The 24,034-nt window shown below is 46.9% G+C and overlaps 1 protein-coding gene across 4 annotated transcripts in view; it reads right to left on the bottom strand.

Annotated features, from left to right (window-relative positions):
• Positions 1-24,034, bottom strand: part of schip1 (schwannomin interacting protein 1) — a 558,202-nt gene that overhangs the window by 123,488 nt on the left and 410,680 nt on the right. For 2 of the 4 annotated variants that reach the window (XM_078410855.1, XM_078410856.1), the window contains exon 5: positions 14,584-15,141. In XM_078410855.1, coding sequence (XP_078266981.1) covers positions 14,584-15,141 — 558 coding nt within the window. Of the gene's footprint in view, positions 1-14,583; positions 15,142-19,819; positions 19,901-22,016; positions 22,303-24,034 lie in introns of those variants that run through there. The other 2 variants (XM_078410857.1, XM_078410858.1) reach the window with 2 other exon arrangements.

Raw genomic sequence — 24,034 nt, 5'->3', positions numbered from 1 at the left:
GAATGTGCACAGTGGGCTGGGATGGGGGTGTGGGAAAATAAGTTAAGTGGTCAACAGCAGAATCATTACAGAAGCAGCGATAGCTCCCCAAAACTAAAATCAACTACTTCTTCCTTTCTTTTCTCACAAAGTCCTAAATCCTAAACTCAACCAATATTGAAACATCTGTTTTAACCAGCAAGGAGGGTGTGGGGGATGCTGGTTAATGAGAAGAATGGGGATTCCTCTGGTTCTTTCACTGCCTTTAGCCTGGGACACAGCCCACTCCGACAGTACACATCTGAGCAGGAAATGAGCCTGACCTGCTTACAGGGGTTAGACAGTCTCCTTCAGTCATCAATTCACATGGAATATCAGCAAACACACACGGATCAAATCATCAGTGAGCAACCTTGGATTAATTAATATGACCGATTTATTTTCCATTCATGAACTTCATCCCCCTAGTTATCCCTTTAAAAAGTATTTCTAAACAAAAGATCTGTTGTCCTGTGATTTAAAATAACTTTCCTAATTACAGCAAAATATGGGGGTGGGTGAGGTGAATCATACATAAGCAACTAACATCTGCAAGAACTGACATTTAGCATCAATTCTGCTATTCCTCTCGATGGCTCCAATAGTAATATTACAGCATAAAGATTTCACAGATTTAAAAGAATATTGTGCTATATTTCATGTACAACAGCATACTCACTGAGCTACATTTACTGCAAGAACAGACTGATCTTATTGGTATTTCACTCAAACGGAAACGCCTATAAATAACATCTCAGCAATGTTGCGGGCCCCTTCTACACAATAATCCAACATCTTTCCAGAAAATAAATGAAGGTAATGATAACTCACCAGCGTCCTAGATGTAGCTGTCTGTCTGAGAAAATTCATAGTTTATATTTCACGTTTGTAAGGACAAATACACTTTGAAGCTCTTCAGACATTAAAACAGACTTTTACTTGTCAGGACATTGATTCCAATGTTCCTGATCGAGAAGGTGCGTGCAAGTATCATATTACACTTCAACTTGCGCTTTAAGTATAGCGAAGAATTGACACAATTTCATATCATTACAGTCCCTATTCCTTATCATAACTGCAAATCTTCCTGTCTCATTCCAGAGTGCAAAAATAATTTACTGGGGTTGAGTTTAAAAGTTTAAAAAAAGTCCAGAGGCCTTTGACAAAATAATTAAAAAAAACATCCAGCTAACACCAAGAGAACATATCAATGACTGTACACATTCCAAAACTGCGAAAGATAGCGCAACATTAAACTTTGAAACAACTATCACCCAGAGCAAAGTATCATGCAAATAAAACACTCCAACTCAAAAGGCAAAGTACATTGATCAATTAGAATTGAACAATGTGAGGTTGTGAACTACAGCAATAAAAGGTGACCCTAGCAGGGAAGGGTTTGTACGAGAAATTAAGCGGATGAGCAACCAATAAATTTTCACTCTGAAATCCAAGCTGCACTCAACCACAAAACGTTTCTTTCCACTATCCAATATCATCGATCAAATAATCATGTAGGGTCATATCAGGTTGTCAAGCTGCACCGCCATGTTCACATAGCAGTCGTGATATAAAATTAAAAAGATCTTGCCTGTGCGTGTGCGCGTGTGTCATGCTTTTCACTGCGAATATGATTCATAACTGAACCCTGCCTATGAAAGTGCTCTAATTACTGCTTTCTACTCAGCATGGTGCTGTTCCATCTTCACCCGACATTTCCCAGCTTCTTGACCTGTACCTTGACTTGTCCCGCCCCCTCCCCTGACATCATAGAAACATAGAAAATAGGTGCAGGAGTAGGCCATTCGGCCCTTCGAGCTTGCACCGCCATTCAATATGATCATGGCTGATCATCCAGCTCAGTCTGAAGAAGGGTCTCGAACCGAAACGTCACCCATTCCTTCTCTCCTGAGATGCTGCCTGTCCTGCTGAGTTACTCCAGCATTTTGTGTCTATCTTCGGTTTAAACCAGCATCTGCTGTTCCTTCCTACACACAGACAGCATTGCTGGCATTTTTCCAATGCCAAAGACCGTCTACTTGTTACTCTCCAAGATGCGTGTGTTATAAATGTTGTTTGTGCACATAACTTTGATCCACAAACTTCATTCTATGATTGTTTGTCAACTGTCTGTGTACAGATTTAGCACTTAGTACATAATTTCCAACTGTAATCTGTTATTTTCATGCAGTATATCACCAAAAATAGATTGGCACGAAAATGTGTTTTTTTTTGTCAGCAACATAATGAGTAATGTCGATAATCTATTAAACTACAGTAAAGATATATTTTCAGCCTATACTCTGGGTATAACAGTGGTAACGTAGATTGGAGGCCTGGAAAAAAGAGGGAATGGAAACAACAATGATACAGCTCTAGTTGATGTCTGAAATTGTGTTAAAAATGAAAGAGTGGAAAAAGCACTAAAAGAGACAAAAAGGAGCAAAGAAAAAAGGGACTGTATTCCAATTTAAATTAGTGGAAGTGAACTAAATGTTTAGTTTAGTTTAGAGATGCAGCATGGATGCAGGCCCTTCGGCCCACCGACTCTACGCCGACCAACGATCACCCATCCACACAGCCTGCACACCAGGGACAATTTACAGAGGCCAATTAACCTACAAACCCGCACGTATTTGGGACATGGGAGGAAGCCAGAGCAATCAGAGGAAACTGGTAGGCCATTTAGAACGGAGATGAGGAAAAACTTTTACAGTCAGAGAGTTGTGAATCTGTGGAATTCTCTGCCTCAGAAGGCAGTGGAGGCCAAATCTCTGAATGCATTCAAGAGAGAGCTAGATAGAGCTCTTAAGGATAGTGGAGTCAGGGGGGTATGGGGAGAAGGCAGGAACGGGGTACTGATTGAGAATGATCAGCCATGATCACATTGAATGGCGGTGCTGGCTCGAAGGGCCGAATGGCCTTCTCCTGCACCTATTGTCTAATGAAACTCACAGGGAGAACTTCACACAGACAGCACCCGGGGTCAGGGTCGAACCCAGGTCTCCAGAACGGTGTTGAAAGCAAATAAAAGGCTGGCTGTTGTCTGCATTTATTGTCTGAAATGCACATTTTTTATTAATGATAACAGGGAGATTTATTGTATGCTCCCATCACAAACAGGAAATCCAAGAGATCTTTTAGAAGGTCACAAATCAGTGCTGCCAGACATTTTCCATCCCCTCCTTCCTGTGCTGTCAGACTTCAAAGTCATCCTCCATCGTTCTGTCAATTCCCCCATTGCCTCACCTGCACCAAAAACTTCCGGCAACCTGCCCAGAGCTGTCGGAAGACAAGAGTCCAAATGCAGGTAAACTCCAAATCCACAGACAATACTTCCAAAAACGTTAAAACTAATTCAGTTGGTGCGATTTGGTTACCGTTGTGCCATTTGCTCTCATATATAAAATTAGGAATTTTTAAAATTAAGGTTTAAGGAATAGAAATTATACAAATTATATAAACAATTAAAAAATACTGATGAACAAGGCCATACAGAGCTCTGGAGCATTGTTGCTGATATTAGTATTTTGATATTCTATTTTACAATAAAGTCTTAAGCAGAAAACTAACCCACTTATTCTCACAATGAAATAGAAGTAACAACAGACCTTTTGGCTCCACTGCTCAATAAGATCATGACTGTTTTTTTGTATCAGCATTACTATTCTGCACTAACCCAACACCCTTGACATTCAACCATCTATCAGTCCTTGGATATACCGACCAAATGAACATTTGTGCAGAGAATTGAGCGACTGAGTGAAGGATCTCGACCCAAAACGTTACCCATTCCTTCTCTCCAAAGATGCTGCCGGGCCTGCTGAGTTACTCCAGCATTTTGTGTCTGTTGGAGTGAGGGAATCTCATCTCAGTCCCGAATGAAACAACCTCTTATTTTGGGTAGATAGACATCAAACGCTGGATTAACTCAGCGGGTCAGGCAACATCTCTGGAGAGAAGGAATAGGTGAAGAAGGGTTCCGCCCCAAAACTTCAGGTGCAACGAAAATTGGAGTCACACCAACTACAAAAGATATCATTGTGAATGCCAATAATATCAGCCCAAAACATAGTTGCAAGAGTAAAGTCTTTCGCCCAGTTATCTACAATGCTGCTTCTTCAATGACGTAACTTCTATCTGAAGGTCAGAACTACAGATGTTCACTGGTGCATTTGCAAAATCCAATTCTATTTGGAACTGATTGTCTAACGAAATAGTCCACGCCCACAGCCAGCAACATCTACTCCACATTCAAGCATGGACTGACATATGAGCAAGGCATATTCACAGCAAGCAAATACTAATTAATAACCACCCGCAGTAAAAATGCTGACCAACATTTGGAATTCAATGTCATTACCATTATCAATTATGCAGATTATCGGCCATGCCCACATCCTTTACATAAATTACGAAAAATGCACCCCATCATCAACATTCTGCGTCTGAAAACATAACCGACTCTGTCACCTGGATAACATGACCATAACGACAGGTTAGCCCTGGTACGCACATTGTGCCAGCTTCCCCAGTGATGTTTATATTCCATGAGAGAGCAAAAGCCATGAAACAGTCAAACCTCACAACCTCGAGTACGCTGCGCTCAATTCCGGAGATCATCATATCATATCATATACATACAGCCGGAAACAGGCCTTTTCGGCCCTCCAAGTCCGTGCCGCCCAGTGATCCCCGTACATTAACACTATCCTACACCCACTAGGGACAATTTTTACATTTACCCAGCCAATTAACCTACATACCTGTACGTCTTTGGAGTGTGGGAGGAAACCGAAGATCTCGGAGAAAACCCACGCAGGTCACGGGGAGAACGTACAAACTCCTTACAGTGCAGCACCCGTAGTCAGGATCGAACCTGAGTCTCCGGCGCTGCATTCGCTGTAAAGCAGCAACTCTACCGCTGCGCTACCGTGCCGCCCATCTTTCGTGATCTACCAAAATATATTGCCAATCTTGGATTTACACCAGGGAATCCCTTCACCAGCATTCTGTGTCACATTCTTAATGTGAGTATTAAAGATGGAACAGCTAATGCCTTACATCAAGCCTTATTAGTTGTGTGGAACTGACAGATGAATAATGTTGGTGTAATCATTTTGATTAATCTGATTTTTAAGGATTTTGATCATTTTTCTAACTTTGTTTCTCTAATATGTGCTGGGTAGGACACCACCTGATCAACCTGCACCATTCAAACAGTCATAGAGTGTGGAAACAGGCCCTTAAGCCCAACTTGCCCACACCGACCCACATGCCCCATCTACACTAGTCCCACTTGTCTGCCTGCCCAAATCCCTCTAAACTTGCCCTATCCACGTACCTGCTTGATTGCTTCTTAAACATTGCGATCGTCCTTGCCTCAATTTCACTAACCCTCAGGCAGGTCTCCCTGATTTCCCATGTACTCGACTTCTTTAGAAATCATTCAGTTGGCAGGGATAAAGCTGGTGCATACATCCAACAATTTTTGTTCTTCTCTTCCCCCCCCCCCCCCCCCCCCACCTTTTCCATCAGTTTCATTCCAGGTCTGATTCCTAAATGCACAATACGTGAGGGGCATATCCAGAGAAACTCAGTTGCAATGTTAAATAAATTGAGCTCCTGATATTCTCACTGCAAGGTTCGGCAAATTTCCTCGGTAAAGTTAAGTGGCAGCACTGACCAGAGCCACAATGATGGTTAAGGACACCATTTCAAATTAATGAGTGAGTGGGAGCAGGCCTGATAGTCACCATCAATCCCAAGTTTGACAATTAAGTTCACAGTGCATCTCACAGCGAGGAAAACGTAATGAGCAAAATATTTCCTCATTCATAATGCAAGGAGATAATTCGGGCCAATTATAAACTTAATCTAGCTGGAACAGAATCCTCTTAACCAAATAATGGTTCATTAGGCAGTAACAGTCTTATCTGAAGCCAAGACTAATTGAACACAAAATCATTTTCCACTCTACTGTACACAGCATAAAAAATGGCCAAGGAAACTGGAATGCATGGACCCGATGGTCAACTAGTCACGTGGTTTTTGTGAAACCTTATACCATAAAACTAATCCACATTTGCAGGCAATGCAAATAGAAATAGTAATCTTTTGACTCTGTGCTTCAACACTGCCGGCGTGAAAATAATTTTTGTGCAATTAAATAACTGTCTCATTGCTCCCTCATTAACATTCTGCAGATAGCACCATGAAAAGGGGGAAACCAAAAAATTAAAATTTGAGCACTATCTATTTTTTCTCTTTAAGGCTACTGCAGATGCACCTGTGCACGCCAACTTAATGGAGTATTCAAACAGGGCTTTCTCTTCTGCAGATTGAGGATTCCATTTGTTTCAAAAGAGCATCTATCATACTGGTACCCAAGAAGAGTATGGTAAACTGCCTCAATTAGTACCATCTAAAATCTAAGTACCATGTGCAGTGGTGCAGTGGTAGAGTTGCTGCCTTACAGCACCAGAAACCCGGGTTCAATCCTGACTACGGGTGCTTGTCTGTACAGTGTTTGTACATTCTCCCCGTGACCTGCGTGGGTTTTCTCCGAGATCTTCGGTTTCCTCCCATACTCCAAAGATATACAGATTTATAGGTTAAATGGCTTGGTACAAATGTAACATTGTCCCTAGTGTGCATGTAGGATAGTGTTAATGTGCGGGGATCTCTGGTTGTTGCAGACTTGGTGGGCCGAAGGGCCTATTTCCGCACTGCATCTCTAAACTAAATCCAGCAGAAATTGTGTTTGAAATGCTAAAAAGTGGTAAATTAAATTATTATAAAGGTAGGGATGCCTCTGGTGTATCAATGTACCAGTTCACAATGCAATTCACCATTTTAAATTAAAGTAAACAGTTTTTGGTTACTTGCTAAATGCACTTGTAAAACAAGTACAAATTCTCAAAAATCCAGACGAATGGGTCAACAAAAAGAATAAAGTGCATATGACAAGTCATCTTTCAATGACATTTCTCTCAATATTGCAATGTGCCTCACAGTAAATCATTCCAAAAAGCCTTAATTGCTTGTACTGTCTGAGTCCTACAATTCTTAAGTTGCTTTTTCAGACTCTACTGACTAGTCCAAGGAGATGATGATCAATAAATCTTACTTCTGAAATCAATACATTTACTTGCTGTGCTGATTCATGGGACCATGCTTTGATTTAGATTAATTCAGTCCCCCGTACCAATAATTAGGATTCTCCATGGTATTGCTTACCAGTTGTAAATCACTTGAATAAAACCCATTCTTCATCTTCGAAGAATATAATTGCCTTGGATTTGCAATGTGCTCTTTCATCTCAACCACTGTTCTATGGACCTAGGTGGGTTATACCAGTTTGACAAGTCCCTCCAATGTTCCATTTTTTTCAGCAGCCCTGAGTGTGATCAAGCTCTTTCTACTTCAGAAGTTGCCCACATTTACTAGAATACATCCAAACATAAACTGCTCTGTTTTATTCCATTGCTATTATACCGTTCTTGCGGTATGGCTAATGGGGTTGTGATTCTGCGGGTTGGCCAATCATAGGGATACACTGAGCTGCTTTGTGTGTATGGGCTGTAGTTTTACATTGTGATTCATTGCACCCAGGCAATAGATTGCAAGTATAACAGAAATTGTGAACAGTGCCCTCTGCAGCTAAATGTGCCAAGTCGCCACTAGATTCATTTTAAAATACAACTTCTTTTTAACCCTTTCAACATTGGTTTTGCAATTTTCAAAACATACCCATCATTTTATTTCTGCCAAAGCTTTAAAAACTGCAAAGGAAAATATTAAATATGAAATAATTCAGGAATAAGAGAGTCGTACATAATTATCATGCCTTACAATACACCGATTAAATTTTTAAACCTTCAATAATTTATTTTTGCATCAGAGATGGCAACTGATAACTCCCAAGGTATGACAGCCTTTGGAAAACTCACTGTTCGCTACAAGGCACCAAGTCAAAGCTCCCAGGACACCGACTATGATTATTCAGCAAAAAAATCCAGTTTCACCCTGCCCCCCCCCAAAGAAACTCTGCCATCACTTTCCCCAACATTATGGCGAGTCCGGAAACTTGTTGGTTGTAGAAGAAGTTTATTGCAGCCGCAATATTCGAATACAGAGTTAATCAACAAGGTAAAGGACAACCATCAAAAACTTACTGTCTTCTTCGAAGACTTCGCCGAACTACTATTTCGGGCGCCAAACGCGCACATGACATCGCTGGCCAATCAGCGATGTCGCTCCCTGGACCAATCCCCATGGTCGCGTTCACACGTGACCTTGCTGGCCAATCCGAGGGTTCGACGACCTGGACCATTCCCTATGGGTGCTACATGACCCCCCCCCAGAACCCGAGGTGCGGAACCTAGCAGGGAGCCGGATTTCGCGACCATAACGAGTACGGAGAGGGACAGCCTGAACCACAGGAGCCGGGGGTTCCGGACTTGGCGGAACAGCCGGAACGGGAGGTCCTGGAGGAACTGCCGGAACGGGGGGTCCTGGAGGAACTGCCGGAACGGGGGGTCCTGGAGGAACTGTCGGAACGGGGGGTCCTGGACTGAGCGGAACTAACGGAGGTCGGCCTCTCCTAGGGGTTTGACCGACCAGGACTGGTTGATCCGGATCCAAATGTGCAGGTTTGAGCCGGGACACCGAGACGAGCTCACTCTTGCCGCACATGTCTAAGGTGAAGGTAGCCGTTCCCTTACGCAAAACCCGGAACGGCCCTTGATAGACCCTCTGCAACGGGGCGCGATGGGAATCTTTTCGCAGAAAAACGAACTCACAGTCCTTCAGGGAAGGCGGTTCATGTACCATGGGACACCCATGACGTGAAGTCGGAACTGGAGCCAGGGAGCCCACCCATTCCCGGAGAGATGCTAACACTGATGGGACTGTAGGCAGCTGGTCTGAAGGGTCCGGAAACAGATCTCCGGGTACTCGAAGTGTCGAGCCACATACTAGCTCTGCGGACGACGCACCGAGATCTAGCTTAGGAGCAGTCCGGATGCCCAAAAGAACCCAAGGGAGCTGGTCTACCCAGTCCGGGCCTTCAAGCCTTGCACTGAGGGACGCCTTAAGTTGGCGGTGGAACCTTTCTACGAGTCCATTTGCCTGGGGGTGATATGCAGTAGTGGGTTGTAACTTGGACCCGTACAGTTCTGCGAGCGCGGCCCAGAGGGACGAAGTGAATTGTGGGCCTCTGTCAGTGGTAATAACTGCCGGGACCCCGAAACGAGCTACCCAATGAAGGGCCAAAGTCCTAGCACAAGACGCTGATGAAATATCAGACAATGGGAAAGCCTCTGGCCACCGGGAGAACCGATCCACCACCGTGAGGAGGTGGGTGTAGCCCCGGGAGGAAGGCAAAGGACCGACCAAATCCACGTGGATGTGGAAAAAACGAACAGCCGGGACCTCGAAATCCTGTACGGGGGGCTGGACATGGCGCTGGACTTTAGCGGTCTGACAGGGAACGCAGGCACGCGCCCAACCCGCTACCTGTTTCCGTAGGCCATGCCAGACAAACCGAGCTGCTACCAAAGCAGAGGTGGAGCGGATGGACGGGTGCGCCAGCCCATGAATGGCATCGAAAACCCGGCGCTGAAGGGAGGGCGGTACTACCGGCCTGGGACGGGGAAGAGAAACATCGCACCAGACTTTTGTGCCTTCTGACCCACAAGCTACCTGGGCCAACTTCAATCCCGAAGTGGTGGACTGGTATGCCGAAGCGGTATCCGCTAGAAGCTGTGCCTCCGCAAGCTCTTGGGGATCCACTTCGCAGTCCACCGCCGAAATAGGGGGAAAAGCAGGTCTAGACAGGGCGTCAGCAATGGCATTAAGCTTACCCGCGACATGACGGACATCGGTGGTGAATTCCGAGATAGCAGTCAGGTGCCGCTGCTGGCGGGCCGACCATGGGTCAGACAATTTGACAAAAGCAAATGTTAATGGTTTATGGTCCGTAAAGGCCACAAATGGGCGGCCCTCAAGGAAGTACCTGAAATGACGAACAGCTAAATAGAGGGCCAAAAGCTCTCGGTCAAATGCGCTATTCTTCAGCTCAGCCGAATTTAGTTGCCGGCTGAAAAACGCCAAAGGCTGCCAACGGCCACCGACCTGCTGCTCCAGAACCCCGCCCACCGCCACTTCAGAGGCGTCAACCGTCAGGGCCGTGGGGGCGGAGGGGCTCGGGTGGACCAACATGGTGGCGTCTGCCAAAGCTGCCTTAGCTGCTGTAAAAGCCGACTCTGCGGTCGGGGACCATATCAACTCTACCGGATTCCCTGCAAGGCATTGGAAAAGCGGGCGCATGACTCGCGCAGCTGCCGGGACGAACCTATGGTAGAAATTAACCATGCCTACGAACTCCTGTAGCCCTTTTACTGTGGTGGGCCTAGGAAATGCCCAGATAGCCTCCACCTTTTCGGGCAAAGGGGAGGCGCCGGCAGGGGTAATTCTGTGCCCTAGAAAATCAAGAGCAGGAAGGCCGAATTGACATTTGGAGGGTTGGATTATGAGCCCGTGGTCTTGGAGCCGCTGGAAAAGGGTCCGCAAGTGGGCCTGGTGTTCCTGTACTGAGGTGCTGGCAACCAGGATGTCGTCTAAATAAATAAACAAAAAGGGTAAACCCCGGCCCACGCGGTCCATCAGTCGTTGGAAAGCCTGTGCCGCGTTCTTTAAACCGAAAGGCATACGCAACCATTCAAACAACCCGAACGGAGTAATCGTTGCAGTTTTCTGTATGTCCTCCGGTCGCACCGGGATCTGGTGGTATCCTCGCACCAAATCGATTTTGGAGAACACCACCGCTCCTTCCAGCCCAGATGAAAAGTCCTGTAGGTGCGGTATGGGGTAGCGATCAGCCGTGGTGACAGCATTGAGACGCCGATAATCGCCACATGGTCTCCACCCCCCAGATGCCTTGGAGACCATATGTAACGGCGAGGCCCACGGGCTGTCAGACTGACGAACAATTCCCATTTCCTCCATCTTCCTGAACTCTGCCCGTGCCACCACCAGTTTGTCTGGCGGTAGCCTCCTGGCCCGAGCGAAAACAGGAGGGCCTTCGGTGCGGATGTGATGGTCCACGCCGTGCTTGGCCGAAGACGTGTCGAAACGTTGAATGAGCAGCTCTGGAAACTCCGCCAGAATCTCAGCATACGAGTCGGGGGCCGCGACGACGGCCTGGACAGTAGGGCTGGGCGAGGAGGCGATTGTCGGAGCGACGTGCTCATCTTCGGCGGAGGGTCGGAGGTCGTTACCGCGGACATCAGGGACCAGTGAAAAAGCCCAGAGAAAATCTGCTCCCAAGATCGCTTGTTTGACGTCGGCTATGATGAATGGCCATTCGTACGTGCGGAGGCCTAACACAAGGGACATCTTCCGTATACCGAAAGTGCGAATTGGGCTGCCATTAACCGCGATGAGGGTGGGACCTGTCTTACCCGATCTGGTTTCGAGGTCGGTCGGCGGCACTATACTGACGATGGCTCCCGTGTCCACCAAAAATTCTGTGTCCGTGTATCGATCATGGACATAGAGGCGCCGGTTCTGTCCAATCGTAACTGCCCCTATGTACGATCGGCCGAGGCATTTCCCGCGAAGGTACAAGGTGAGCGGCAGTTGCGGGATTCGCTACCCCATCGTAGGTGATAATAGCACCAGCCGCGCTTGTGCGGATCTTTTTGGCGGGCTTTCGGAGAATTGGCGGGAGACGTGGCGCCATCTTGCCGTCGCTGTGGCGTGGTCACTGATGTCGAGACCTTGTTGATCGAACCGCTTGCCTGGTCCTTTGCCTTGTTTTTAGCCGCTATGAGCGCGTCCGCTTTCGCTGCATATGCTTCGGGGTCCTTAAAAGAACAATCCGTGAGCAGCAGTCGGACATCCTCAGGAAGCTTCTCGCGGAATGCCTGTTCGAACATAGGGCAATCCATATGCTCACCGGCTAGCATCATCATTTCGGACATGAGGACGGAAGGCAGTCGGTCTCCAAGATCCGGTAGGTGCAGAAGTCTTGCCGCACCACCATGCTTATTAAACCCGAAGATTCGCAGTAATACTTTCTTCAGGGCCTCGTACTTGCTTTCCGCAGGTGGATTAACGATGAACCGCATCACGCGCGTGGTCGTCTCCGATGATAGAGCGCTGACGAGGTAGTAATACCTCGTGGAGTCGTCCGATATCTTCTTTATATGAAATTGAGCTTCGGTGTGTATAAACCAAGATTGCGGTGCGTGCGTCCAAAACCACGGAAGGTGAACGCTTACCGCGCTTGACTCCGGTGTGCCCGGCGCGGCCATCGCCGACGAGGCGTCGGGTCCCTGCATAGTCGGTGATCGTCCAGATCACGTCGGGGTCACCAATATGGCGAGTCCGGAAACTTGTTGGTTGTAGAAGAAGTTTATTGCAGCCGCAATATTCGAATACAGAGTTAATCAACAAGGTAAAGGACAACCATCAAAAACTTACTGTCTTCTTCGAAGACTTCGCCGAACTACTATTTCGGGCGCCAAACGCGCACATGACATTGCTGGCCAATCAGCGATGTCGCTCCCTGGACCAATCCCCATGGTCGCGTTCACACGTGACCTCGCTGGCCAATCCGAGGGTTCGACGACCTGGACCATTCTCTATGGTCGCTACAACATTAAACATAAATGATATTCACCAGGTCGATAAACAGTCCTTTATGTGGTGGTCAAAAAAAGACACGATTTGCTGAAGTAACTCGGCGGGTCAGGCAGCATCGCTGTAGATGTTCCGGAGATGCTGCCTGTCACGCTGAGTTACTCCAGCATTTTGTGTCTATCTTCAGCACCTCCCTTGAACATGGATGGGTGATGTTTTCGGTCGGGACCCTTCTTCAGATGTGGTGATATTTGATATCAAGTAAGGCAATGTGGCAAACACATTGGAATTTATCCTTCTTTAATCTTTTCCCATTATATAATAGCTCAGGTTATTCTTTATGGTTAGCACTTCACTAATTGGAAACCTTTTTCTACTTTTGAACATATCCTCAATTGCCCAGCATTAGATGCTTTCAATGAGAGAAAAGAAACAAACTGTTGCTGCTAAAGTTCCACATATTCAAAAGGTGGATCTGATGTGTCCCACATGAAGGGAATTCCCAAATATGTTTCATGGCTCATCATGCCTCTCCTGGCATCTGTCAGTGAAGATTCAAGTCAACTCAGCATTATCACATACTACTAGACTGAATTCATGATGAGCGTTTGACAGCACTGGGCTTCTACTGGCTGGAGTTTAAAAGGTTGAGGGGGAAGCCTCATTGAAACTTACAGAATAATGAAAGGCATAGTGGATGTGGAGACTATGTTTCCACTGGTCAGACAATCTAGGACCAGAAGTCATAGCCTCAGAATTAGGGGGCGCTCTTTTAGCAAGGAGGAACTTCTTTAGTCAGAGGGTAGTTAATCTGTGGAACTCATTGCCACAGAAGGCTGTGCAGGCCGTCAGTGGATATTTTGAAGGCTGGGGTCGACAAATTCCTTTGAGAAGGCAGGAAAATGGGATTAGGAGGCAGAAATCAGCCATGATTGAATGGCAGAGTAGTCTCGATGGGCTGAATGGCCTAATTCTACTCCTAGAACCTGAAGGAGAAAATCAACAAAGATTAGACTTTGGAGATATGGAGCAGAAACAGGCTTTTCGGCCTACCGAATCCATGCCGACCAGCGATCACCCCTGTACATCAGCACTATCCTACATATTAGGGACAATTTACTTTTTTTTAAAAACTGAAGCCAATTAACCTACAAACTTGCACGTCTTTGGAGTGTGGGAGGAATCTATAGAGTACCTGGAGGAAAAACAAGTGGTCACAGGAAGAATGTACAAACTCTGTCCAGACAGCGCCCGTAGTCAAGATCATACCCAGGTCTCTGGCGCTGTAAGGCAGGAACTCTACCGCTGCGCCACCGTGCTGCCCCAAAGATAATGAATTTGAAATTTAGTGGCATCTAAGGTGACAAATTCAACAACGGAAGGCCACATTTATTATTGACCAGAAATACATTGTACTGAGTAAATGATCGCGCATCAGACAAGTAATCAAGAACATGATCTGGGTTACTCTCCTGATAATAGGTTACCATGCCTGGCTAAAGATACTTAAGAGAAATATTATGTAATTTCTTTTCCTCAATCTAATCGACTGCAAGTCTAAATGTTGAAGGTGCTCCCAGCAGGTCAAGCAGTACAACATGTTCTTTACAACACAGAGACTGGTCCCTCAATAGGTATTTATTGATATTCTATTTTTAAAGCTGCATCTATTAATGCGCAATCGTATTTGAAAGACTTGACACCACTTCTCTTGCCAGTTTAAACCTCAGCTCTTTGGACTTTGGCAACCTTGCCGATGATATGGCAAAAAAAGTTTCAGGCAAGCAAAATTCACTGGACTTATTACTGAAAGTGCTCGTATATGCATTTGTATGCTTCAGGTCCCCCAATTGATGAAAGAAAGAGGCGCTCAAAATACAAACACCAAATAAATGATTTTGGATAGAGACTACTTACGGATGTGAAGTTTGCTTTTGTCTGGGTCTGATTCTGTGCTTCTTGCTCTTGAAACTGTAAACCTGCGAGGTGTTTCTCAAGGGCTTCCCAGTCCATGGTCGGGAGCTGGGGTTCCTCTGTTACAAAAGTCCCTGAAGTGGCCACAATGCCACTCGCTATTCGCAACGGCTTTTGCAGCTTTGGGAGAGTCTCGTTTCCTTTGCCGCGTGCTTTAGGTGGTGCTAGGTTGCCATTTTGCTTAATTTTGCATGGAGTAATGTCAGAAGGAACCGGAGGGATGACCTTTACTTCTTGAAACTCCTCCGCTAAGCTCCTGCTGGCAGTCTTAACAAAGCCATTGTTCTCAGAGTAGTCACCATACTCATTTTCCCACTCTTCGATCACCTTACTTTTGTATTCTTGATAATCCTCATCCGCTTCATTGTCCCCCAAGGTGGCAAGATCCAGGCTGGGTGAGGATTTGCACTCCGAGCACGGTGTCACTTTGTTGGAACTCGATTCGGAACTTGTTCGACTACATGAGTCACTTCCCAAATCCATACCATCTTCCCTGTATTCCTGGCAGAAAAAAAATCAGAGAACAATTCTTGATTAGTATGGGTGTCAAGGGTTATGGGGAGAAGGTAGGAGGGAGAGGTAGATCCGACATGATTGAGTGGTGGAGTAGACTTGATGGGCCGAATGGCCTAATTCTGCTCCTATCACTTATGACCAATTCAATAGAACATTAGTTTATGGTTGGTTTTCCATAATTTTAAAATGTTGACGGATTGAAAAACACTTTGGGATGGGTGGCAGAAGCAGCCATTTGTGACTAGATGTGAACCAAGACAATTTCCTCAAGCAGGAACATTTTGTAATGAATCACGTCTCTGCACAGCCCCCTCCATTACAATTACTCCAATATAAACGTACGCCAAAATTTAATAAATTACACGGATTGTAATTGCCAATATCAACATTTTATAGATATATACTATGTAAAATGTAAAATACAGATACTTTATTTTGAATATTTTCAATCAAATCATACATTTATATCGCTCCTTCAATATAAGAATAACATGTAAGTTTGCGAATACTTTTTGTCCAGAACTTTGCAATAGACAATAGACAATAGGTGCAGGAGTAGGCCATTCAGCCCTTCGAGCTAGCACCGCCATTCAATGTGATCATGGCTGATCATTCTCAATCAGTACCCTGTTCCTGCCTTCTCTCCATACCCCCTGACTCCGCTATCCTTAAGAGCTTTATCAAGCTCTCTCTTGAATGCATTCAGAGAATTGGCCTCCACTGCCTTCTGAGGCAGAGAATTCCACAGATTTACAACTCTGGATTACAGTCCCTATGCATAATCACAATACATCTCCGTAAATGAAAAAAAAAGACATCATTATAAAGCCTCAAGTTTTAAATAAGCAATACGAATTCATTTTGCCAGTAGCATTCGAAAATCCCTTGTTGCATACGGTGTCTAAAGAAGGGTCTCGACCTGAAACATCACCCATTCCTTCTCTCCAGAGACGCTGCCTGTCCCGCTGAGTTACTCCAGCTTTATGTGTCTGCAGCTTCTGTAGTTCCTTCTTACACACTGTGTACTTTAGTTATTTGGATGGACATTCACAACTTTCTTCACTGGTGTGTTTATTTTATGAATTAAACCTCAGGAGCAAAGATGCGTTAAACAGAGAGCGATAGTTTGGTTGGTCACAATCACTCCTGTTCAATATCATCAATCAGTCAAAGGTTGTACCGACCACTGCCTATGCTGAACAGCAGACGTTTTTTAAGCAGTAAAGAGGGATCTTTATTGGAGGCTCTTTCTAAACATACTTGATCGTTGTTCTTTGGGTGGAAAAAACAATTATCACTATGTGGAGTTTATGACATGGGGATACAATCCCAATAATGAATTAAATGCCATATTGATTTTTTTTAAAGAATCTAGGAAACAATAGTAAAATGGAGACACAAGAAGCAGCAGATGTTGGGATCTGAAAGAGCATACATCTGCTGTAGGAATTCAGCAGATCAAACAGCATCTGTCAAGGAACAGGAACTGTCAAAGCTCCAGGTTGAAACCCTGTGGTTTTAAACCTGTTGGCAATCCCAATCGGAGGTCAAAAAGTAGGAATATTCTCCTTAAACATGCCATTTCATTCATTAGTCAATGCCCTAGCTGAATCTTGGGAGTATAATTTCAACAGGGCATAAAACTTATTTAAATACATCCACCATTGAGTTTATGGGAGTTCACTTCAATATTTCAGACTGGACGTTCCCAAACCATTTAACCGTGCATACCCTCGCTAGGAAAATTTGGATTACAGTCCCTATGCTAAACAAGATAGTACTCAGCTGCAACTTGAATGGCAACCATCATTCAAGAATGTATCACAAAATTCTGGAGTAACTCAGCGGGTCAAGCAGCATCTCTGGAGAGAAGGAATGGGTGACGTTTCGGGTCGAGACCTTTGATTTGTACCAGCATCCGCAGTTATTTTCCTACACAACATTAAAGAATGGATTCTTTCTTCTGCTTCGCTGCACTCCCCTCCCCCAACATTCCCGAAATCGAGGGCTGCCCACTGCAGTGTTAAAGCAGCCTCCAAGAAGTGGGTAAATAATTTGCCAAAAGTGACTGAAAGCTTTAGTTGGAAAATCATGCACTTGGCTGTTTGCTACCACTTGCTAACAATTATAGGACTGATTTGTTATAGGACCTGCAAACTTTAACGTTAAACGTTTGACATTAGCACATGCAGTGATAAAAATTAAAAAATAAATGCAAGAACACTTTAACGAAACCTGAGGCCCACCTTGTTCAACACATTTTCAAACCAATTTCAGCTGTAAACTCTCTAGCTGCACAGATCAAAGTGCCACAGATCTGTGGTTAATGCTTCACAAATGTGCTATAAACTACAACACAAAACAGCAAATGTGGAACTTAGACTCTTGAAATTTATTGCTGGTAAACTGCCCAGAAATATGCGCAATAGCCATTAAAATGTAATGAAGCTGATTGACCTATTTGCAGCTATGAATTTTTTTTTCTCTCCTGGATTTGAACAAGGATAGAATTCGTACGTCACAAATACAAGCAGGAAATGATGGGACGTTCACTCAGTACCTTTGTGCAGCTTATGATAGATCTTTAATTGGGCCAAACACTTCCCTGCTGAGACTAAAACCATTGTGTTCAGCCAATCAGAATACCATGGTGTCAAACATTGACAAGAGAAATATTTTGTTGGACTCTCCGACTGGTGGTGATATGTACATATCTAGTATAAAAGGGTCTAGATATCTTTAGACATATCTAGAAGGGTCTCGACCAGAAACGTCACCCATTCCTTCTCTCCTGAGATGATGCTGCCTGACCTGCTGAGTTACTCCAGCATTTTGTGAATAAATAGACATCACAACACTTGTTATGAATGGTTATCTATTCTATTTCTGCCTGGCTGCATCAAATTGCACCACTTACTAATATAAAACAAAGTATAAGAAGCTGACACACCTCCAGATTCCGGGACAGTTTCTTCCCAGATATGATCAGGCAACTGAGTCATCCTACCACAACCAGGGAGTAGTGCTGATCTACTGTCTACCTCATCTGTGACCCTCGGGCACTCCTTGATCAGACTTTGCAGGCTTTACCTTACACTGAACGTTATTCCCTTATCATGTATCTGTACACTGTAAATACATGGACATGTATTGTCTTTCTGCTGACTGCACGCAAAACCTTTTACCTGTACCTCAGGACACATAACAATGTACACAGCACAATTGATCATTGCTTATTTTTGTTCCTTTATACAACATCTCATTGTTTCCTGCACATTCACACAGACGATGGTAACCTGCAGTGTTGGTATAAATCACTGCACATTTGGGTTAATTGTTTAGTGACTGATAATTGCATACCATATTTTTTTCTTTTGCAAATTCCAGTTAGGCAGACAGTAATCTGATTTTTATTGCCAGAAACATTTCAATAATAGATTCACAAATTAAAATAATCTGTTAACAAGAACTAAGCCACCCTATTGATGAGAATTACAAACTATCCATGCCGGAGAAATGTGAAACAAAGCGACTGCCCACGCTGGTTAAAAAAAAAACCCAACCCTTTCACAACAGTGACAATGTAAGCTTTTTCACACAAAGACAGGTGCGATTTATTACTCTGCACAAAATCAAAATCTTGCCCCTTCTGGGCCCGAAATCACAACACGCGAGTCACACACACAGCATTTGATCCGAAGTCTGCAACTAACAAGGTAGTTCAATGCATGTTAGGCGGCTCCTGTCTTGGGATTCCGCACGGAACACGCATCGGAAAAGCAGAGCTTAAAGCCAAAGAGAGAGGGAGGGAGGGAGAGAGGAGGGAGGGAGGGAGAGAGGAGGGAGGGAGGAGGGAGGGAGGGAGGAGGGAGGGAGGGAGAGAGGAGGGAGGGAGGGAGGGAGGGAGGGAGAGGGGAGGGAGAGGGGAGGGAGAGAGGAGGGAGAGAGGAGGGAGGAGGGGGGGAGGGAGGAGGGAGGGAGGGGGAGAGGAGGGAGGGAGAGAGGAGGGAGGGAGGGAGAGAGGAGGGAGGGAGGGAGGAGGGAGGGAGGAGGGAGGGAGGGAGGGAGAGAGGGGGGGAGGGAGAGGGGAGGGAGAGGGGAGGGAGAGAGGAGGGAGGGAGGGAGGGAGGGAGAGAGGAGGGAGGGAGAGAGGAGGGAGAGAGGAGGGAGGGAGGGAGGGAGAGAGGAGGGAGGGAGGGAGGGAGAGAGAGAGGAGGGAGGGAGAGAGGAGGGAGGGAGGGAGAGAGGAGGGAGGGAGGGAGGGAGAGAGGAGGGAGGGAGGGAGGGAGGGAGGAGGGAAGAAAATCAGCCCTGACAAACACACACTCACACCAGACATATAAACTCCAGGAAGTTGGGGTTCGCAGTTATTTGCCTTTCTCGACGTGTAACACTTGTTAATCCAAACAATATTTCTTCGCACGAAAGGACGAGGGATGTTTCCCTCAGCCAGATCAGCACAGGGAGATGGATCAGAGAGAGCGGCGTTGCACAGTAGCCCCACAACAGCGGCCGCCGCTGAGCCGGCTCCAGCAACAAGGCGGTGGGGAGACAGACACGTCTCACCTCCTGGAAGTGTCGGGGGACGGGACGGGACGGGACGGGACGGGACGGGACGGGACGGGACGGGACAGACTTCACTGGGCCGGAGGCTGAGTCACACCTCTTATCCCCAGAGGACCTCGCCTCTCGCCGCTCCTCGTGGTGGCAACAAGCGGCCCGGGATTAGGGCGAAAGAGAAACGGGACCCGGCTTTCATCTCAGCATCGTCGCCGTCTTAAAAGGGAAATGTCTCCGTCAGATGCCCCTCACGCCGAGCATTAGGTCGCACTTTCAATAACATGGTATTTTACAACTGAAAGCTTTAATGGATGAATTATAAACCCAAATCCATTCCCATCGAAATACGTCGCGAGAACACTGGTGTGCCCGAGGGAAAGAGAAATGTGGGGAAAGGGGGCAGGGGGTGGGAGTGGGGGGCGGGGAAAGGGGGGGGAGAAGGGGAGAGGCGAAGGGGGCAGAGACAAGGAAGGGCAGAAGAGGGGGAAGGGGGAAAGGGCAGGAGGGGGAAAGGGCAGGAGGGGAGAGGGCAGGAGGGGAGAGGGCAGAGGAGAGGGCATGGGGGAGGAGAGAGGGGGAAAGGGAGGGGGTAGGGAAAGAGGATGGGAAAGAGGGGGAGAGAGGGGGGAGGGAGAAGGGAAGAGGGGAGAGAGAGGGGGAGGGGAAGAGGGCAGAGAGAGGGGGAACAAGAGAGGAGAGGGCGGAGATAGGGGGAGAGAGAGGGGGAGGGGGAAGAATGTGGGGGAAGAAGGGGGAGATGTGGGAGGGAGGGGGAGAGAGGGTGGTGAGAGGGAGGGGGAGAGGGAGGGGGGAGAGAGGGTGGTGAGAGGGAGGGGGAGAGAGCGAGGGGGGAGAGAGGGAGGGGCAGAAGGGGGAGAGAGAGAGGGGAGGGGTGACGGGGAGGGGGGTGAGGGGGAAAGGGGGGAGAGGGGTGATGGTAGGGTAGGGGGGGGAGAGCGGTGAGGTAGGAGGGAGGGGGAGAGAGGGGGATGGGCGTGAGAAAGAGGAAGGGGAGAGAGGGAGAGGGGGATAGGGAGAGGGGGGAGTGAATGTAAAGAGTGGGAAGTGAGAGGGAGGTAGAGGGAGAAGGAGGCGGGAGATGAGGGGAGAGGTGGGGATGGGGAGAGAGTGGGGATGGGAAGAGGGGGAAGTGAACGGAGAGGGGGGAAGTGGGAGGAGAGAGGGGGAAGGAGGCGGGAAGGGGAGAGAGAGGGGGGAGAGAGGTGGGATGGGGTGAGAAAGAAGGGAAGGGGAGAGGGTGGGGATGGGGAAAGAGAAGAGGGTGAAGGGGAGAGGGGGGAATGAGTGGAGAGAGGGGGAGTGGGGTAGGGGGGAGAGGGGGCAAGTTGTGAGAGAGAGGGATGGGGAGAACGGGAAGGGGGAGAGAGGGGAAAGGTAGAGAGGGGGAGGAGAGAAAGATGAAGATGAAGAGAGGAGGAGATGGGGGGGGGGGGGGGGTGGGGGGGAAGAAAAGATCATACCCCAAGAAATCTCGAAATAACCGGAGCTTACCCGAAACACGAAAGACACTTTAAGATGATCAGACAAGGGGGGAAAAAGGTCGACAGGAGTTTAATTTTTTTTTTTCAAGAAAGTGAATCAATCCTCCGTTTCCTTTTTAACGCAACATTTTTGACGTCAGCGGACAAATATGTGTGTTTTTTTCAATGAGTAGTGAGTGGCAGGTGGGGCCGGGGTGGCTCGGCATCATTGCCCGGCGCTGACTCATTGCCCAGCCCAGCCCCACAGCCCACAGAGCCGGCAGCTCGGCGGACAAACTGCCCAGACCCAGAGGTGCTTCAGATCGCCAGCGACACTTCAACGCAATGGGGATAATTATCGCCATTTTACGCGTTAATTTTCTCCTGAACATTAAATAAAGGTTTATTTCCATTACAAACACACATCATCACCCCATCTCAAGTAGTGCAAGAAAATAACTGCAGATGCTGTTACAAATCGAAGGTATTTATTCACAAAATGCTGGAGTAACTCAGCAGGTCACCCCATCTCAACCCAGTTTTGTCCCCCCCCCCCCCCCTCCCCTCTCCTCCCCTCCCAATTCACAACCTTTGTAGGTACATGACTGCGCAATGGATGTGCAGAAATTGCCAAATTGGTTACTGGCTGGACACGTTTAATTTCCTCCCTGCGATTTAAAATCGAACACGGGAATGGAAATAGGGCAGAACTTGATGAGATTTCTTCGCTGCAATCTCAATACAAACACGATGAACGGAGCAAAGCAGAAAGTATTCGCAAAACCGCAGCTGCCTCTAAGCCGACCGACTACTACTTACAGTCATTTTTGTTGGACCAGTTCTTCCCATTAAGTCATTGTCCGGCAGCGGTCGCAGTTCATCAGAGGCGTTTGTCCTTGCAAACAAAAAAACCCCAGCTCCCCTCAACGCTCGTGTGGACCCCGTTCCTCCAGAATCCAGAGCTCACGAAAAAATGGACTTAATTCACTGAGCGAGTTCTGGCAGTGGGGAGAAGTAAGAGCAACGAATCCACTTCCAACCAGACTGAGTGAGACCCTCTTCGCTCAGTAGTCTACGCGTTGTGATGGTGCAGTATCCTCCCAAACGCTGTGAGGGTTGTATCCTCCCAAACCGTATCAAGAAGATCCCCCCTCCCTCCCTCTCTCTCTCTCTCTCTCTGTCTGGAAGCGCTGCTTTTTTTTCCAAGCATCGACCTTGTATGAAAACGCCTGTCTCATCTGAATAATTCATGAAAGTTGTTTTGAGTGCTTCTCGTTTCCGCGCGCGTTTTAAATCATTCATTACATGTTCACGTTGGTCTCTCACTTATATATTTTTTCTGTTGTTGTTGTTGTAAAGAGTATCGCCCGTCAATGCGAGCAACGCTCCGTGTTTCACAGGAGACTGCAGAGTAAGCGAGGCACCTCGCCCCTCGCCGCCCGGGCGCACCTGGGTTTAACAGAGAGACGGGCAGCATCTCCGGAGAGATGGAATGGGTGACGTTTCGGGTCGAGACCCTTCTTCAGACCATTCCTACTCTCCAGAGATGCTGTCTGTCCCGCTGAGTTACTCCAGCTTTCTTTTAAATCTCTCTTCGGTTTCAACCAGCGTCTGCAGTTCATTCTTACACACCTGGATTTAAGTTGGATGGCTCACGAAGACGCTCACATTTGAAGAAGGTTTTTTATTTTTAAGCCTCGCCTATCTGCAGTTGTCTGCCAGCAATGCGTATCTAGAAAGGTATTGCGCTTTGGATCTGGAGCCGCTTTCAAAGTGCAATTTCATCCAAGCGCACTCCAAGTCCGGGGGTGTAAGAAGGAACTGCAGGTGCTGGTTTAACCCGAAGATAGACACAAAATGCTGGAGTAACTCAGCGGGACAGGCAGCATCTCTGGACGCTGTCAGAAGAAGGTTCTCGACCTGAAACTTCAGAACAAGGGGCCACAGTTTAAGGATAAGGGGGAAGTCTTTTAGGACCGAGGTGAGAAAGTTTTTTTTCACACAGAGAGTGGTGAATCTGTGGAATTCTCTGCCACAGAAGGTAGTTGAGGCCAGTTCATTGGCTATATTTAAGAGGGAGTTAGATGTGGCCCTTGTGGCTAAAGGGATCAGGGGGGTATGGAGAGAAGGCAGGTACGGGATACTGAGTTGGATGATCAGCCATGATCATATTGAATGGCGGTGCAGGCTCGAAGGGCCGAATGGCCTACTCCTGCACCTATTTTCTATGTTTCTCTCCAGAGATGCTGCCTGTCCCGCTGAGTTACTCCAGCTTTTTGTGTCTGCTCAAGTCCGGGGGTGTCAGGAGAAGGGAATGGAAGATTGATTTTTTTCTCTCTCTTGTGCTGATATTTATTTCAGCTCTTCAGAGAAGCAGCCCCGCGTGTTCGTCACCTGTAGCAGGACTTTGGTGCAGTCCCAGCACCCTGCAAACAGCTGGCCTGGTTCCTTTATCATCGCCACTTTTGTTTTGCATATAGAAACATAGAAAATAGGTGCAGGAGTAGGCCATTCGGCCCCTCGAGCCTGCACCGCCATTCAATATGATCATGGCTGATCATCCAACTCAGTATCCTTCTCTCCATACCCCCTGATCCCTTTAGCCACAAGGGCCACATCTAACTCCCTCTTAAATATAGCCAATGATCTGGCTTCAACTACCTTCTGTGGCAGAGAATTCCACATATATCTTTCACTCATTGTTCTTTATCTCTTCACATCGCCCGTCTATATGACTCTCGCTTCCCTTATCCCCCACCAGTCTAAAGAAGGGTCTCGACCCTTCACTCCAGAGATGCTGCCTGTCCTGCTGACTTACTCCAGCATTTTTTGTGTCT

Source organism: Rhinoraja longicauda, chromosome 13 (genome assembly GCF_053455715.1).
Source record: "Rhinoraja longicauda isolate Sanriku21f chromosome 13, sRhiLon1.1, whole genome shotgun sequence".
NCBI lineage: Eukaryota > Metazoa > Chordata > Chondrichthyes > Rajiformes > Arhynchobatidae > Rhinoraja > Rhinoraja longicauda.
The sequence above is the reverse complement of the archived record's forward strand: the minus strand, read 5'-3'. Positions and strand labels throughout refer to the sequence as shown.